This window comes from Eutrigla gurnardus (genome assembly GCF_963514095.1).
Source record: "Eutrigla gurnardus genome assembly, chromosome: 17".
Taxonomy (NCBI): Eukaryota; Metazoa; Chordata; class Actinopteri; order Perciformes; family Triglidae; genus Eutrigla; species Eutrigla gurnardus.
The window spans coordinates 15294066-15309593 of NC_139928.1; the positions used below are offsets into that span (position 1 = coordinate 15294066).

General features: G+C 39.9%; 2 protein-coding genes across 3 annotated transcripts; both read left to right on the top strand.

The window, feature by feature from the left end:
• The first annotated feature begins 2230 nt into the window (after nucleotides 1-2230).
• LOC311027999 (phosphatidylinositol 4-phosphate 5-kinase type-1 alpha-like) lies at nucleotides 2231-10498 on the top strand. 2 transcript variants are annotated; one of them, XM_084032248.1, is made up of 15 exons: nucleotides 2231-2372; nucleotides 2744-2896; nucleotides 4108-4142; nucleotides 4360-4446; nucleotides 4584-4714; nucleotides 4830-4947; nucleotides 5170-5322; nucleotides 5596-5895; nucleotides 6037-6245; nucleotides 6320-6403; nucleotides 6588-6636; nucleotides 6722-6806; nucleotides 7134-7301; nucleotides 7403-7613; nucleotides 8097-10498. In XM_084032248.1, exons 2-15 carry the CDS (start codon nucleotides 2848-2850, stop codon nucleotides 8185-8187), a joined length of 1770 nt encoding a protein of 589 aa, XP_083888374.1. In that variant the 5' UTR covers nucleotides 2231-2372; nucleotides 2744-2847; the 3' UTR covers nucleotides 8188-10498. The 2 variants fall into 2 exon arrangements, with proteins under 2 accessions (XP_083888374.1, XP_083888375.1); XM_084032249.1 differs by having other exon boundaries at nucleotides 2252-2372; nucleotides 2747-2896.
• Nucleotides 10499-11090: 592 nt separating this feature from the next.
• psmd4a (proteasome 26S subunit ubiquitin receptor, non-ATPase 4a) lies at nucleotides 11091-15479 on the top strand. Its single transcript, XM_084032424.1, has 10 exons — nucleotides 11091-11191; nucleotides 11848-11988; nucleotides 12138-12252; nucleotides 12832-12918; nucleotides 13076-13144; nucleotides 13302-13517; nucleotides 13977-14085; nucleotides 14180-14311; nucleotides 14413-14465; nucleotides 14842-15479. Exons 1-10 carry the CDS (start codon nucleotides 11166-11168, stop codon nucleotides 15007-15009), a joined length of 1116 nt encoding a protein of 371 aa, XP_083888550.1. The 5' UTR covers nucleotides 11091-11165; the 3' UTR covers nucleotides 15010-15479.
• Nucleotides 15480-15528: the final 49 nt, after the last annotated feature.

Here is a 15528-nt window from a genome sequence, read left to right on the forward strand (position 1 = left end):
ATAAACCAGGTTGAATTTATGGCCTTTTAGAATAATAAAGATAGATAGTGATAATAAAAAAAGACCTTGGTGCCTCAGTTCTTCCACAATCAGCATTAGTAGATTAAAAGACAAATGACAAACATATTGAAGGCATTTCTGTAATTTTTAGGAGTCTAGTCTTCTGCATCCACATACAAAGCAATAGATTTAACTGACGGAACAAGCAGTTGAAGATTTGTGAGGATGAAATGTGCTTTTCAGGGGTATGAAATACTACTTTGTGACATTAAGCATCATTTGTCTAACAGTGGAAACGGACCCTGTCCATGTTCTGTGTGGAAGAGTTCTCCACCAAGGATGCCGCATATTTGTGCTGCAGGAAAAAAGGAGATGAAAAGTGGGCGTGCTTCGACAGCGAGCTGCCAAACCCAAACTACGACCCAACACCCGGGTACACCGCGCCCCTCGTCCACCAGGACCTCGGATTCACCTTCGACCCGAATGCTTGCTGAAAGTGCACAAAGTACATACTGTATGTACGGTAAAAAAACAACAACAACATCTAGATGAATGTATCTTAGACAATATAATGTTGTTTGTGTAAATTGCTAAAACTTGCATCAGAAAAATAGACAAGATAATCCTTAATAATGCACATCCTGCAGATCTTTGTCTCAGAGGAGGACCGGGCATGGTGGCTGTGTTTGTGCTGAGTAAGAGTGATAAGGATGATATTTTGACAGCTCTGTATTTTAACCAAGCTTTGTCACGACAACAGGAAACACGTTTTTTTTTTAGATTACACATGTTCGCTCACTGTCCTAACTCAAACTAATTGTGTCCTGAGTGGAGATCACCGTAATGTTTGAAGTAAAGGATGAAATAAAGACATACAAACTCTCACAAGCTTTTTTTTGTTTTTGTTACTGAACAAGCTATTGGGAGTGAACTTGACATAATTTTGGAGAAACGGCAGGTTGGTAGCTTCAAAAAGGGGAAATAAAGTCAGACAACTTCAGGTCTTGTAATAGAAAATTCACACGTGTAATAACAACAAGTGTCCACTAAGAGTCGCTGTTGGATGTAATAACTGGGTGTGTGACTTTACAGATCAGTGATTAATAACACAAGTTTGAGTGTGCGACCCAAAGCAATGTGACGTAAAAGTCACAAATACGCATTTCATTTTTAAATCTTCACTCTTTGACAGAGATATTTTAAATTGTACGTGTGTGAACGTAAACTCGCCATTTGCTCCGGACCACATCATCTGATGAATGGTACGTAGAACATTTCCTGTTTGGCTTCAAAATAAAGGGAACATTTCACATCTAACATCAGTAGACGCACCCATAGGAGAGAGTAACACTTGTGATTGTCATAATAAAATACATTTTAATCAAATGTAACAGGTCAGGTCATATTGGGCACCTATTCACCAATATATGCTGACTTCTTCTCTCTTTTTTTTTTTTTTTTTTTCTTTTAAATTGATTTCTTTATATTTTTTATATAAAATGCAATATTATTTTCTTCTTTAAAACAAATACATTTATCTAACAATGCTAGTAATTTGTTAATTTCGTTACTAAGTTGTTTGTTACAAAACAAATTTATAATTTTAATTAATTTATACATTTATATTTTTCGCGGGGAAATTATATAATATTAGTTACTCAATTCAAGAGCATATCTAGTGCCTCCATGCAGCTTGCAGCTAAAGATGCTATCAGTCGTGCTGCCAGAGCTAACAGCCTTTACCTGGGGGGGACAGCATCGTCCTCTCCTTATCAGCTGATGAGTGCCGAGCTCAGGAGCTCTTCAGCGGGGAACACCCGCACCAACTTTGAGGCCCGCTAAATTACGAATACTGCGAGGGCAAGACCCGCCCCTGCCTCCGATTGGCTAGTACTCTGGTCAGAGGTAGAGTAGGGCGGGTCATAGTAGGAAGATTCGTGATATCGCCGCTGCTGGCCAGGCCATGTCAACAAAGCACAGAGATGCTCCGATTAAAACACACATAGAGGGAGAGCAACTTATATATATTATATACATTATATTAGTTGTTTGATGCATTATTATTGTCCTGGATATCATATAGAGAACATTTAAACACAAATAATGAATTAAATACTGTTGTATTTATTTAGACGTGATACACGCTCCTTTGTTATCCTATTCGATTTATTTTAATTTACATCGCGTTTTATTCTGAAAGAACGTTTCACCGGAAGTGTTGCTCTTGCTGTGGCTAAACCGCTGCTTCCGCACTGCTTCCTTGTTGTTTTTTTTAAGTTTAGGAAAACACCTTTAGAAGAGAAAACACTTTAAAGTAGCTTCTCTGGAAACGGCGATAGCTAACGGTTACCCGCCTTCCAAACCGGTTTCGAGTGAGTTGGCTGTTTTGTTTGCATTGTTGTTGTTGTTGTTTATCAGCGTGGCTAGCTTGGCTCACGTTAAAGTTAGAAAAACTCGAATCATAGTTAGCATCTAGCTTTCTCGTCTCCCGTTTTTCGAAACATGGCGCAATCCTCGGTAACGTCTCGTCCGTAGCCCTCTTTTCAACATGCACTGGTCTCACAACACATTTACAGTTAACATTATTCACGTAAACAGTTAGTCTCTTGTAACGTACTGTTAATTTCCACATCAGCGCCGCTAGTCCAGCAGCAGCAGAGCCAGTCAACGTGGCTGTTGTCAATATTTGTGGCATGAAGTCATCTGAGGTGTTAACGAGATACTTTTCGCTACACGAATCCAGCAGCTACTCGAAGCGCCCCCACGGAGAAAAAGTTGATCTCCAGGAAGGGAATCGGGAATCTGGGTTTCATCTTAACCCGAGTCCGAGTTCAGGTTCTGGTCTGAATGGCCACAGCTGCTGAGGAGCCTCCTGGGCTTCCGGGCCTCTCTGGTAGTAAGTACTATATTATTATACACGCCATTGATTCCTGAGAGGGAAATGTGTTTGAGTTATTCATGTTACTCAGTTAGTTGTATAATTAACTTAAGCGTCACAATACAAACTTCCAAGTTTGAATGCAACCTGTGTGAACCTCATAAATGTCATCTTTAAGTGATCTAAATATTTGGTCCCATGTTTGTACTCAGTTGCCAGGTCATTAGGCGCACCTAGCTGAATCTAAAGCAGCCAATACATTCACAAAGATTATTAGTTTATTATTAAATCTCTCAGAGGAGTGTTTATTCAACTTAATGTTCATACTGGAAGCTGTAACTTTGTATATTATTGACTTACTATTTAGCCCCCTGATCGGTTATAAATGTGATGGACAATAAATAGTAATTGGTAAAATAACTGCATCCGTTTTAGCTTGGTGTACTAAAAAAAAACTGGTGGCAACTGAGTGGAAATTAGCAAAAGGAAATGGGGCAATTTACCAAAAAAGTTAGAAAAAGGGGAACTCAATCAGTTTTGTTATTATACTTCCATAAAGTTGTGGCTGAGTCATGATAGAACGACGAATGGTCAAAATCAATTCAACCAAGGCCAAAAAATATAAAATAATAGAGTTTAAATCCCTTGTATGGGTCAAGCTGTAAAAGGGTTAGGATCCTACATTTCCCAGAATGCAACCAATAATGTATTTTTTATTAGATCATGGCATCACCACAACATGATGAGTGTTATTTTCTCCTTTAAGTGTAAAATCAGTGGTATTTGCTGTTAATATTTAAGAAAAGCAAACTAGACAGCCACACCATGTTTCTTAAAAGACAAACTATTTAGGTTATGTTGACTTTGGACTCCCAGGAACATAACCTTCTATTATAGGGATCAGGACCATCATTAGTCTTGTATGAATTCACTTCAATAGTAATAGCATACTTATCTAATTCCTCCCATTGCACTCAAAGACCTGCAGAGTCAGTTCTGGAGGAGACTGTCTTCTCTCAGAGGTAATAAAGAGGTGCGTCTGCATGCTTGTTTCAAAGCTGCACTCTTTCTTTTCACCATGAACAGAACGGCGGAAGCTCTTTGAACTTGAGTTGTGTGGTATTAATGCATCCACTGTGAGAATTGCAATCGTTTGAATACGTCAGTTTATTTCCATCCTTGTGTTTTATTTTCTAACTTGGATGTGTCTTTTTCCTTTTTCACTCCAGATACAACTGGGACCAGAAAAAATGCTTCTCCCGAGGTAAGAAATAACTGATTTGTTTGGCGGAAATGTGCAATCTAGCTCTCTGCCAGTTAGGAAACACATTGCGATCATCTTTAGATGCAATGTGTATTTAGTTGACACATCATCTATTCCTTCCTCTTTGAAAACATGAGGATATCAGATATTTCTGCAGACTTACAGTGAGTTATTTTTCCTCTTGTAATTCTCCCATCCGCCATGTTTGTACTGACAGAGTCCAAGCACCAGCATGACCCCAGCCATGAAAAAAACTATCGGCCATCGTGGAATCGATCCTACTGGGGAGACGACATACAAGAAGGTGGGAGATAAGATGTTTACGATAATGTTTGGTCATTTTTTGGGGATTTCTGATGAAATGATTCGTTAACAGTTTATCAACCAAAGACATATCGAGCCGTATTTGTCATTTGATCCCTTCATTGATTTGGCTTCCAGACAACATCATCTGCCCTGCAAGGAGCTATCCAGTTAGGCATCACGCACACAGTGGGCAGCTTAAGCCAGAAACCTGAGCGAGACGTGCTGCTGCAGGACTTTGAAGTGGTTGAAAGCATCTTCTTTCCCAAGTGAGTCTTTCGATTGTTGATGTTGATGTTGTAAAGTGATGTCTGTGCTACATTATTACTTCTTTACTGAACCTTCCTCCTATGTGGTCTAATCCTCGACCTCTCTTACCGGCAGCGAGGGCAGCAACCTGACACCGGCGCACCACAATGGAGACTTCAGGTTCAAGACGTACGCCCCGATGGCCTTCCGCTACTTCAGGGAGATGTTCGGCATACGGCCGGATGACTACATGGTAGTTTTGTTTATTCAGCATCTGTAATACTCAGAAAGAGATGGTGTGATTGAGGAACCGGAAAGAGTGAAATTAGGGAAGCATGAAATAATAGGGTGTTGACACATTGTGGGTGGAGCTGCTGACAATGTAAATGCACAGTTGACCTATTTTTAACCTGTAAGTCTGTTTTGTTTGGTTTCTGTCATATAACATGTCTACCGTGCTGTGGTCTGGTTACAGTACTCTCTGTGTAATGAGTCGCTAATCGAGCTGTCAAACTCCGGGGCCAGTGGATCTCTTTTCTACGTCTCCAGTGATGATGAGTTCATCATTAAGACGGTGCAGCACAAAGAGGCAGAGTTTCTGCAGAAGCTGCTCCCAGGATACTTCATGGTAAGATTTCATGAGAGGCCTTTCTAACATTTCTAATTTTATTTTTGAAATAACACTCTGGCCCAATATTGGCTCTACATTATTTGCATGTCTATGCCTAATGTGAAACAGTGTGCTTACAATTCAGAATAATGTGCCATATTTGTTACCGACTGCATTCTTTTTGGGTCCATGTTTACTTATTTCTTTGATCATTTCTTTATTTTTCGGTTTACATTGGTCGGCCGCTAATTTCCCTTTTTTTCTCCCTCCATCCTCTCTGCTCTGATTCAGAACCTAAACCAGAACAAACGGACCTTATTACCAAAGTTTTATGGACTCTACTGTGTCCAGGCAGCGGGTAAGAACATCCGTATTGCAGTCATGAACAATCTGCTCCCAAGCGCTGTACGAATGCACCTCAAGTTTGACCTAAAGGGCTCCACCTACAAGCGACGGGCCTCGGCTAAAGAGAGAGATAAGGCTGTGCCCACATACAAGGACCTGGATTTCATGCAGGACATGCATGAGGGGCTGTTACTGGAGGGGGACAAGTATAACGCTGTCTGCAAGACCATCCAGAGAGACTGCCTGGTAAGAACTACAGAGTAATCCTGTCTAAACAGGCTATTTTTATATTTTCAAATACATGTTTGGATAAAATTACCATAAATGCACATAGTCGATTAGTAAACATATCTACAAATGAATAACTGGTCCTTGATTTCCATTCAGCTTCTGCAAAGTTTTAAGATTATGGACTACAGCCTTCTGGTGGGAGTCCACAATATAAATCAGGCGTGTCGGGAGCAGGTCAGCCAAGAGCCGCTGGCCGGGGCTGTGGACCAAAGGAGGCCACAGGGTCAGAAGTCCCTGTACAGCACTGCTATAGAGGCCATCCAGGCTGAGGCAGGGAGCATGGGAACACTGGACACGGGGGACAAGTGAGTGACGGTGTCATGTGAACCGGAAGTAATTAAAGTGCACAGAATGATGTCTTTTTGTTTTCATTTTACAGAACGGGAGGAATCCCAGCACAGAACTCAAAAGGCGAGAGGCTGCTGGTGTATATTGGCATCATCGACATTCTGCAGTCCTATAGGTAAACAGCACGCGTGATTGTGTGCCTTATTGAGCAGCGACTCTTGCACAATGTCTACTCACATATGGCAAAAGCAGCATGATAGAGCGGCGGCAGCAGCTTCGGTGCCCTGTCTGCGTCTACACAGGATGCGTCCCTGGCACTGTATTGAGTGTAATCCAGTCGCTATGTGTTGGTTTTCCAGATTAGTAAAGAGGCTTGAACACTCGTGGAAAGCTCTGGTTCATGATGGGGTAAGATACCGACACTAGCCTCAGCTGATTGTGTTTCGAGTTAAAATATCTACCTGTAAACCCCGTATTCATTCCTTCTCTGTAGGATACTGTCTCGGTGCACAGACCAAGTTTCTACGCGGACCGATTTCAGAAGTTCATGAGCAATGTAGTCTTCAGGAAGATCTCATGTAAGTACACATTGTATCACACCTGTGGCAGCTAATGGCCAGGCATCGTTGTAAATGTCCCTGCTGTGGTAACTAATAAAGGATTATCTCGTTTTATCTTACATTTATAAACGCAGAGCTCTCTTGTGTGATTTCAGAGATTAAATAGATGTGGCGTCACAAAATGAAGTGACCAAAATATTACTATTATTTACATCTTGGCCCAAAGACTGCATTGCCAAACCCTCAGCTGCACTTCTCCTCCCACTGGGGCACACAACACCAAAACTGAGCCAATAAGGTCTCACTTTATAGCCTCTTAACTCACACTTTTCCTCCTGTATCTAGTAAAGACCTCGCCATCTAAGAAGCGACGTGCCGTGACACATGGCCCTTTGAGAAAGACTGCCGGCGCTGGGCCTTCTCTGTCGACCCAAACCAGCACCAACAGCCAGCACCCTTCACTCCAACATCAAGTCAGCTCTGACACCAAAGAAGACAGTGAAGTAGACAACAGTAAGTGTTTTCTGATACTTCATAACCAGCGTGTACCAGCATGTGAAGTGCCTCTTTCACAACACGGTATTAAACAGTTTTTTCCCTCCCGTTCCACCCAGTCATGCATTCAGGTCGCCCTGATCTCCTCCCAAAGACCTCACTGCCCAGCGACGCTGTTGGCAACGCTACTGACACCGCCATCTCCTCCTCCCTGGGAAACCCTGGATTTGCTCCCACAAGTCAACCTCCCACTCAGGATGCCTACAAGTCAGCGGGAGTGGAAATTAACAACACGTTGAGCAAAGACCAAGAGTACAGCACCCCCAAGAGGTAAGAGGGAGCCATGGACCTAAAGATGAGTATTTGAGATGAGTTTGGTGCTGTCCTGGATTATAGTGTCCAATGATTAAATGTATAATGCAGTAATTACAGTTTGCAAACAGACACAGATTCAAGTCTATTATCTTGCATTATGCCAGTGTGACTAGATATCACAGTATAAAAAAGATGAAATCGTGATGAAATCATAACCCATGTAGCTACTTCAGTGGGTGGGCGTTTGAACTGAGGACAAAAAAAAATGTTGTTTAACCAGAACTTCAGGAAAGTCGGCACGTATTAAGGAAGTGCAGCATCTATCAAGCAGAAAACATCTACATCATGCTAATCTCAACTAAACCATCGTTCTTTTTAAATAAGAGGCATGAACGCTTGGCTAAAAAAAACATAATTTTAGAAGTATTTAGAGATATTATGTATATTCAAACCCCCAGTGTTTCATATTGTATGAATGACTCATTTTGTTGATTGCAGAGCTCAGCATGAAGAAAGTATCGGTTCTGAGGATGTGATCTCACCCACTGACATTGTTCCTACAGCAACAAACGCTCTGTCAGTTCCCTGAAATGAATAAACCTGGAGGATGTTATGGGCGTGGATGAAATGTTACAACCCCTCTTTGGTTCGATTTGAGGTCAAGTTTACAGTGTATCGGCGAGACCAAGTGGGATATTAAATGTTTGTTTTTTGTTGTTGTTTTTGCACATTGATTTAGAAATCTCAACATAGTATGAGCATGTAAATTGATGCTTTTGTTCTGACACTAGTAATTAATGCTATGGTTGTTGAACACTACTATTCATCTCAAAGGAACACTCCGATGCACAACCAAAGATTGTTCTTGGCACTGATCTGCTCACCTTAGCCAGCATTCAATGTAGAGGTTAACACGAGGAGTTTGCCTTATTTGAGAATGTCTTTATTTAAGCGTTGGTATTTCAGATTAATTGTCTCCTTTTGTGGAATTTATTCCTCTTTTGTGTTCATCAAATGCTGTAGCACATTATCATGCATACATGGCTCTGTAAGTGTCTGTCCCGCCACCCAAAGGCCTGAGCCTGTTTCTGCTACATGTTTGACTTTTTTGGCTTTTTATGAAACCAATGTTATTTGAGTTGGGAACACGGTTTTTAAATTAAAGGGTTTATTTTTTAAAGAAATGACTGTATTCATACTGGGTACGCTGTGTTTCTTTTGTTGCCTACTCTGAATACAAATCATGCTGGAAAAAAAAAGATATTCCTCAGCTTGTGGTTTCTACTTAACCAGCTATTATAATACTGGACTGTGAATCCTAAATGTCGCCTCTCGGGTCAAAGGGTTGTACTAAAAGGAGGTTTTTTTTTTTTACTTATACACTGTACGATCTGTGATATCAGTTTCAGGTTTATTGTGTAGACTGGCTTACGGTATGTCTAAATGTGAGCACAGATACTCAGATGGCTGACAAACAGTGAGCTGGGGCCTGTCTAGTGAAGACAGGCTAGTGAGTTAGTCAACTATTTTTAGGAGAATTTTATAGAAAACAACCACCCAAGACGTGGTACAATCACTTTGTTTTTCATTGTAATTGTTGATATTGGTAACATGTTTGCAGTATAATATGATATAATCGGAATTAAAACCGTCTCTAATAAAGCAGAGCATAATTACCTCTTAGACGAGCATAACTAACACACTGGCAGTTTCACACCTGGCGTTCAGTCCAGCCTGTGCCACCGAAAGACAAAAAGTAACAGCAGCAGCAGTTTAGACCTGAAGTTGTAGTTTACGATTGTCACAGGTTACCTTACAGTTTAAGAGTTAATATCTATTGTCTGGTTTGGAAAAAAGTAACCATCAATCCATTTTACAACGTTTATTCGGCAACGCTTTCCAGCTCCTTCTATGGGACTGTGAGGTATTCAGAGAGACGAAGAGAGAAGAGGGATGGGATGCACCGCTCAACAGAAAATGATCAATGTAGAGTTAGCGGGAGTTTTGACTTTGCTGCTGAATATATAAAACTATAAACATGGGTGGTGTTTTTTACACTTTTGGTATTAGTCCACCGCTAAAAGTTAAGAGAAGCCCCCCCAACTACTGTATACTTGTATTTTTTTCCACAGGGGAAAAAATGGTGGTGTCTGCATGGTGTGTAAAAGTACAAAAGATACAACTGTCTTCCTTTTGTAAACTCAAACTGGTAGATGTAGTTTGTTCGATCCAAGTTGGTTTTAGCACTCAAATTGGGAGTCCAATGTTTATTATTGTTTGATATTGAAAACAGTCATTTGAAAGATGCTTCAACAATGATTTGTTTACAGCAAATATACTTTACTCCTGAATGATGAACAAGGATCATTTGGGTAAATTTACGCTATAAACGGCACGTGGGGATTATTTTATTCTGTCGGTTACTATATCAAACTTCCGGTCCCTATATTTAAAGTGAAACTGTGTCTTATTGTATAATCTCAAAAACAGTTACACATGCAGCCTGTGTACCAACATGTACATAGTCACATGTATTATAGTATTTATTACCGTATGTGTTGCTCTGGTGTCCAAAATGTTTATTCATGGTGATTTAAAAAAGTGCCTTCCTCTAGCACAAGCCTGTAACTAAGTCTTACAACTGCTACAGAGTAAAACCTAATTCCTTGTGATGATTTTGATTATTATCGTAACAACTGTTAAATCATCCTGTATTTTTTTTTTCTGTATACTTTGTTATCGTCAGAAACTTGCCTTTGAATTCTATACAATAATTGTGCATATCTGTATGCCAGAATCACAACAATGTTTCGCAGAAGATGTATTTAGAAGTTGTTGCTCTTGCGGGGATTTTTTTGTACACTTGTACCCACAGTTATGAAATAAAAACAATAATTTTGCTCTTGTTTGATTATATTGCATTAGATCAACTTTTATGTCACTAATAGTATTATGCAATATGACCGATACATAATGTAAGATGATATTAATAATGAGTTAGTTGTCCTTTTTATATTTCTGTGTGTATAACACCCTTGCACTGTTGCAGATTAATAAACGGGATTTAATTTATTGATAAGATGTAGTACCTTGATTAGAACGTTTTTTTAATCAATATATACTTGATGGATATTGCAGTGCAAAATTACATTAACCATGATAGAGGATTTTATTCATAATTTGTGATCCTAGTCTGTATTGGTATTCAATAAATACTATGAATTCTATTATATTATATTAATGTGTGAGTAAAAGCAATATAATCTGCTCAGGCAAGGCAAATGTATCCGTTACTGATATTTATATAAAAAATTGATATTCTAAAAATAGAATTTTAGATTTTTATTTTTAGCTATATCTGCGACAGATAAGCAGATTTCCTCCACTCTAAACCATGCAGATGGAAGTTCAGTTAGGAAAAACAATCTAGAAAGTGGACTACAATGCTATTCGTCAAGAAATTACAGGTTTTAAAACGTAGCCAATCACATTTCGTCTTGTTCAGAGTTTGTCCAATAGCCGACGAGCTTGTAGGATTACGACAGAAAGCAACAAGAAGTTTCCAAAATGGGGCTCGAAAGTACTATGGTCTGGTAAGAACTCTACAAATGCCTTTTTGTGTGATTTTTGTTCTGTTGGGTTATGAAAATATAATACATAATAATTTGGTTAAGTAGTTCTTTGACCTGAATTTAGAGGAAGTGTCCCGGTGAACCGGGCCGATAGCTGACCGATGACGGTTAACGTTAGCCTGGCTAACGCAGTGTCGGCCGGCTGAGTCATTGTAGCTAAAGTTAGCTTAGATTTCCTGTCTCAATAAAGCCGTTGATTAGCTGCGCCACACGCAAATACACTCGAACATGTTGTAACATTAAAGTGTAATGGTCTCTATCGAAACACTCACCTGACATCCCGGATGATTTGATCGTTTCGACCAGCGACTTATGTGGTGTCACCATTTGCTACCGTTAGCTAACTATGCTAATACTGTTTCTATGTTGTAACGGCAGCTGTTAAATGATATTTAACTTGATTCTTATTCTTCGGCAAAAAGACCAAATTTCCCCTGTGAGCTTATTGTGAAAATAAATGGAGTTGTCTTAGTAATGTGTACTAGCTATTAGGCATATGCTAACTATCTTGTTTTCGTTTGATGCTCGAACTAACGATAACGTTAGCTGGTAAGCTAACTTAATTTAAGTGATGAAACGTTACCAGAGCCACGTTAAACTATGATTTTCTCCCAAAGTGTGGACAACAGTGAATACATGAGAAATGGAGACTTTCTACCAACGAGGCTACAGGCCCAACAAGATGCTGTCAACATTGTTTGCCACTCTAAAACAAGAAGCAACCCAGAAAACAACGTGGGCCTCATCACTATGGCAAAGTAAGTTATACAGATAGTTCAGTTAGTAAGTAAACAAAGATGGTCAAATGTTCTGATAATCCTCACATAGACAGCACACCATAACACAATTCCTTTGTTGTACGTGGTTGCTGATGATGGATAACCGTGGATGTTTTGTTTTCATACAGTAACTGCGAGGTCCTAACTACACTGACACCAGATTCTGGGCGCATCCTGTCCAAACTCCACTCTGTCCAGCCCAAAGGAAATATCTGCTTCTGCACGGGCATCAGAGTGGCTCATGTGTGTAATTTAGAATTTTCTAGTATTAACCATTTGTTTCAAACATCAAGCCGTGACTTCTAATAATAAACCAGCAAGAGTACGCTTGATTTTTCCAACTAAAAAACCCAGCCCAGTGTTGCCAAATATTTTCCAGTGAAAGTAGCGAGCAGCACCAAAAAATAAAACCCAAATCTAGGCAGAAAGTCGGCAGCACTGACAGCTATCATAATTAATATATTAGTACTTATGGCTGTCAAGCTAGCATCTTGTGGAAAACTCCGGTGTCGCGCGATGAGTGCACAGACAGTGTCGAGGCATTCAGGCAGAATCAAATTATTGGTTGTTGATAACTGTTAAATTGTGGTTTGTTGCGGTCTTGTGACAGATATCAGATTAGTTTTTTCTCTTTTGTTTTGTACAGAGCATTTGATTTATTGGTTGTCAGGATATCATGAGCATTTAAAAAAAAATAAAGAACATTACCAATCCTAGCTTTAAAAGAAGTATCTAGTGATTACTAATTGATAAATAAGAGGGGTTTTGGTTTCTGCAGCAGCCATTTTTTTAATAGCCATATTTGTTGTTTTTCCTGTATAGCTGGCCCTAAAACACAGGCAAGGAAAAAACCACAAGATGAGGATCATTGCCTTTGTTGGGAGTCCTGTGGAGGAAAATGAAAAAGACGTGAGTTTGAAGTCTTCTTTTATCACATTTTGTGTCAATTCCATAGAGAGAATGTCTTTCCATTAATTAAACAGCATACGTTTAACACATTCTCCCAATGTCTATTCACTGCCTATGTTTGTCTGTCTTTCTTCATCTCAACCTGCCGATGCTGCAGCTGGTCAAGATGGCAAAGCGCTTGAAAAAAGAGAAAGTGAACGTGGATATTATCAACTTTGGAGAAGAGGTGATGAATTATTGGTTTATCTGTCATTGCATTGCTTTAAGGCAGATACGTGAAAGCATAATTTTGTATTGTCTTGATTTTCATACCTGACATTTGTTCCCAGTCATAAATTGAGTTATCATCTGACCTTGCCATCTGTCTCTAACTGTTTAATCAGGAGCTGAACACAGAGAAGCTGACTGCTTTTATAAATACTTTAAATGGGAAGGAGGGAACAGGCTCCCACCTGGTTACAGTCCCTCCTGGACCCAGTCTGGCTGATGCGCTTCTCTCCTCTCCCATCCTGGCTGGTGAAGGAGGCTCTATGATGGGTCTTGGTGCCAGTGACTTTGAGTTTGGTGTGGACCCCAGTGCTGATCCAGAACTTGCCCTGGTAAGCAATGTATATACTTGAGTAATGTGCCAGCAAACGTTTTGTATCGGTATTTGGCAAGTATTTGCTCGGAACAATTCAAGGGTTCTTTTTAAGCATAGTTTATTATGATAACTCAGAATGAAAACATGGCACTTATTAATTACACATATTTATAAATATATATGAAATGTACAGTAATTATGTGTCTATGCTAACACAAATGTGTGAGATGCTTCCATGTTAACATAGCAAATAGTTGTGTTGGAGCAGGGGGTAAGAAACTCGTCCACACATGGAAAGCCAATTTGATGCTGCATGGTCTTAAAGATAGGAATATTAAAGTCTTCATTAAAATCTAATTGCTGCCAGGAGAGAGCTTAATAAATAGTATGACAGGCCATGGGAAATCCTTGGAAACGGTTAAAAAAAAAGAGAGACCTTTATTTCTCACTGTGCTGTCACTGTTAATTTGTTAAGGCCCTGCGTGTATCAATGGAGGAGCAGCGACAGAGGCAGGAAGAAGAGGCCCGCAGAGCTGCTGTTGCTTCTGCAGCTGAGGCAGGCGTGCCAGCAGCCAGTGCAGACGGTAATATTGGACGATTAACACATATTTGTTTGCTCTTATGAGACTAATTGTCAGGATTCTATAACTTACTTAGTTTTGATTGCTTTTCTCACAGAATCAGAGGAGGCCTTATTGAAGATGTCCGTATCTCAGCCTGAGAGCGGTGTTGCAGTGCTTCCTGACTTCAGCAGCATGACAGAGGAAGAGCAGATCGCCTACGCCATGCAGATGTCTCTTGCCGGAGGGGGTGAGTTCCAATTGATAATCAAACACATCTATGGTCTTGCTACCAGTTCTAATCCTTTTTTTTTTTTTTATTATTTATTTTTATACTTCTTCTGTGATCAGAGTATGGAGAAATGGACACAGGAGCCCCCATGGACACTGCAGAATCAGCCAAGGTGAGTCATCACGATAATTTTTTAAATGAGGAATTGTTAAATAGTGCTCACCTGGTCCTTGTTTATTCTCAATAGAGATACAAAGAGTGGAGGCGTTATTTCTGGCATCCAGGGCCCTGAAAGAAAAGTGAATAATCAGTCTATCAAACAAATGAGAAACTGTGTTAGAAAATATTGCAACAACAAAGTTGGACAGTCCGACATTTTTGATAACTGGAAAAGAAAACTTCTGAAAAGGAAAATTTATACCAGAGAAAAATATGTGTGGAACCAGTGGCCTCTGGCAACTAACCCTGAACATGCAAGATAAGTTGGGGATCTTAAAACCACATACCTGAAGACCTAATCGTTTGTATTTTCTATTGTAAATAAATAGGAGGAAGATGACTACGATGTGATGCAAGACCCGGAGTTCCTTCAGAGTGTCTTGGAGAACCTGCCTGGTGTTGACCCGAACAACGAGGCCATCCGCAACGCTATGGGCTCCCTGGCCAGGACAGGAAACAAGCCAGAAGGCAAAAAGGATGAAGAGAAGAAGAAGTGAGGAACAAAAGAAATGGACACGGTCTTCAGACATCGACTAAAAAAAAAACAATAAATATGAACAGTTGCAGAGTAATGCAGGATTACTTTTATATACGAACATATTGCTGATGCATCGTCGGACTGACAGCCCAGCATGAGTCCCCACTCTGACATTTAATACAATCGTTTGCTGTCAGACACTCAGAAGTACCAACATAGCAGTAATTAAGAAGAAGAAAAAAAAGTACAGTCCTGAATGACTTTAGTGTGAAATCTGACCTCGAACGTAAATTGATATAATAAAAATGTAACATGGGCCTCCTCTCAAATGACCTCTTATCCTACATTTGGGCTACATGGTATAAGTACTGATAACTGACCTATCAGAGGAGAGAATAATCTGTCATGACAGGCTCTCAAACTAAACAGTTAGCCACACACCTGTCGTGTATTTGTGTTTTTTTGCAATAAAAGCTATGTGTAAATGCATTTCCATCTGGTGCGTTTGTTGTCCTCCATACTGTTGACGGTGATGCGA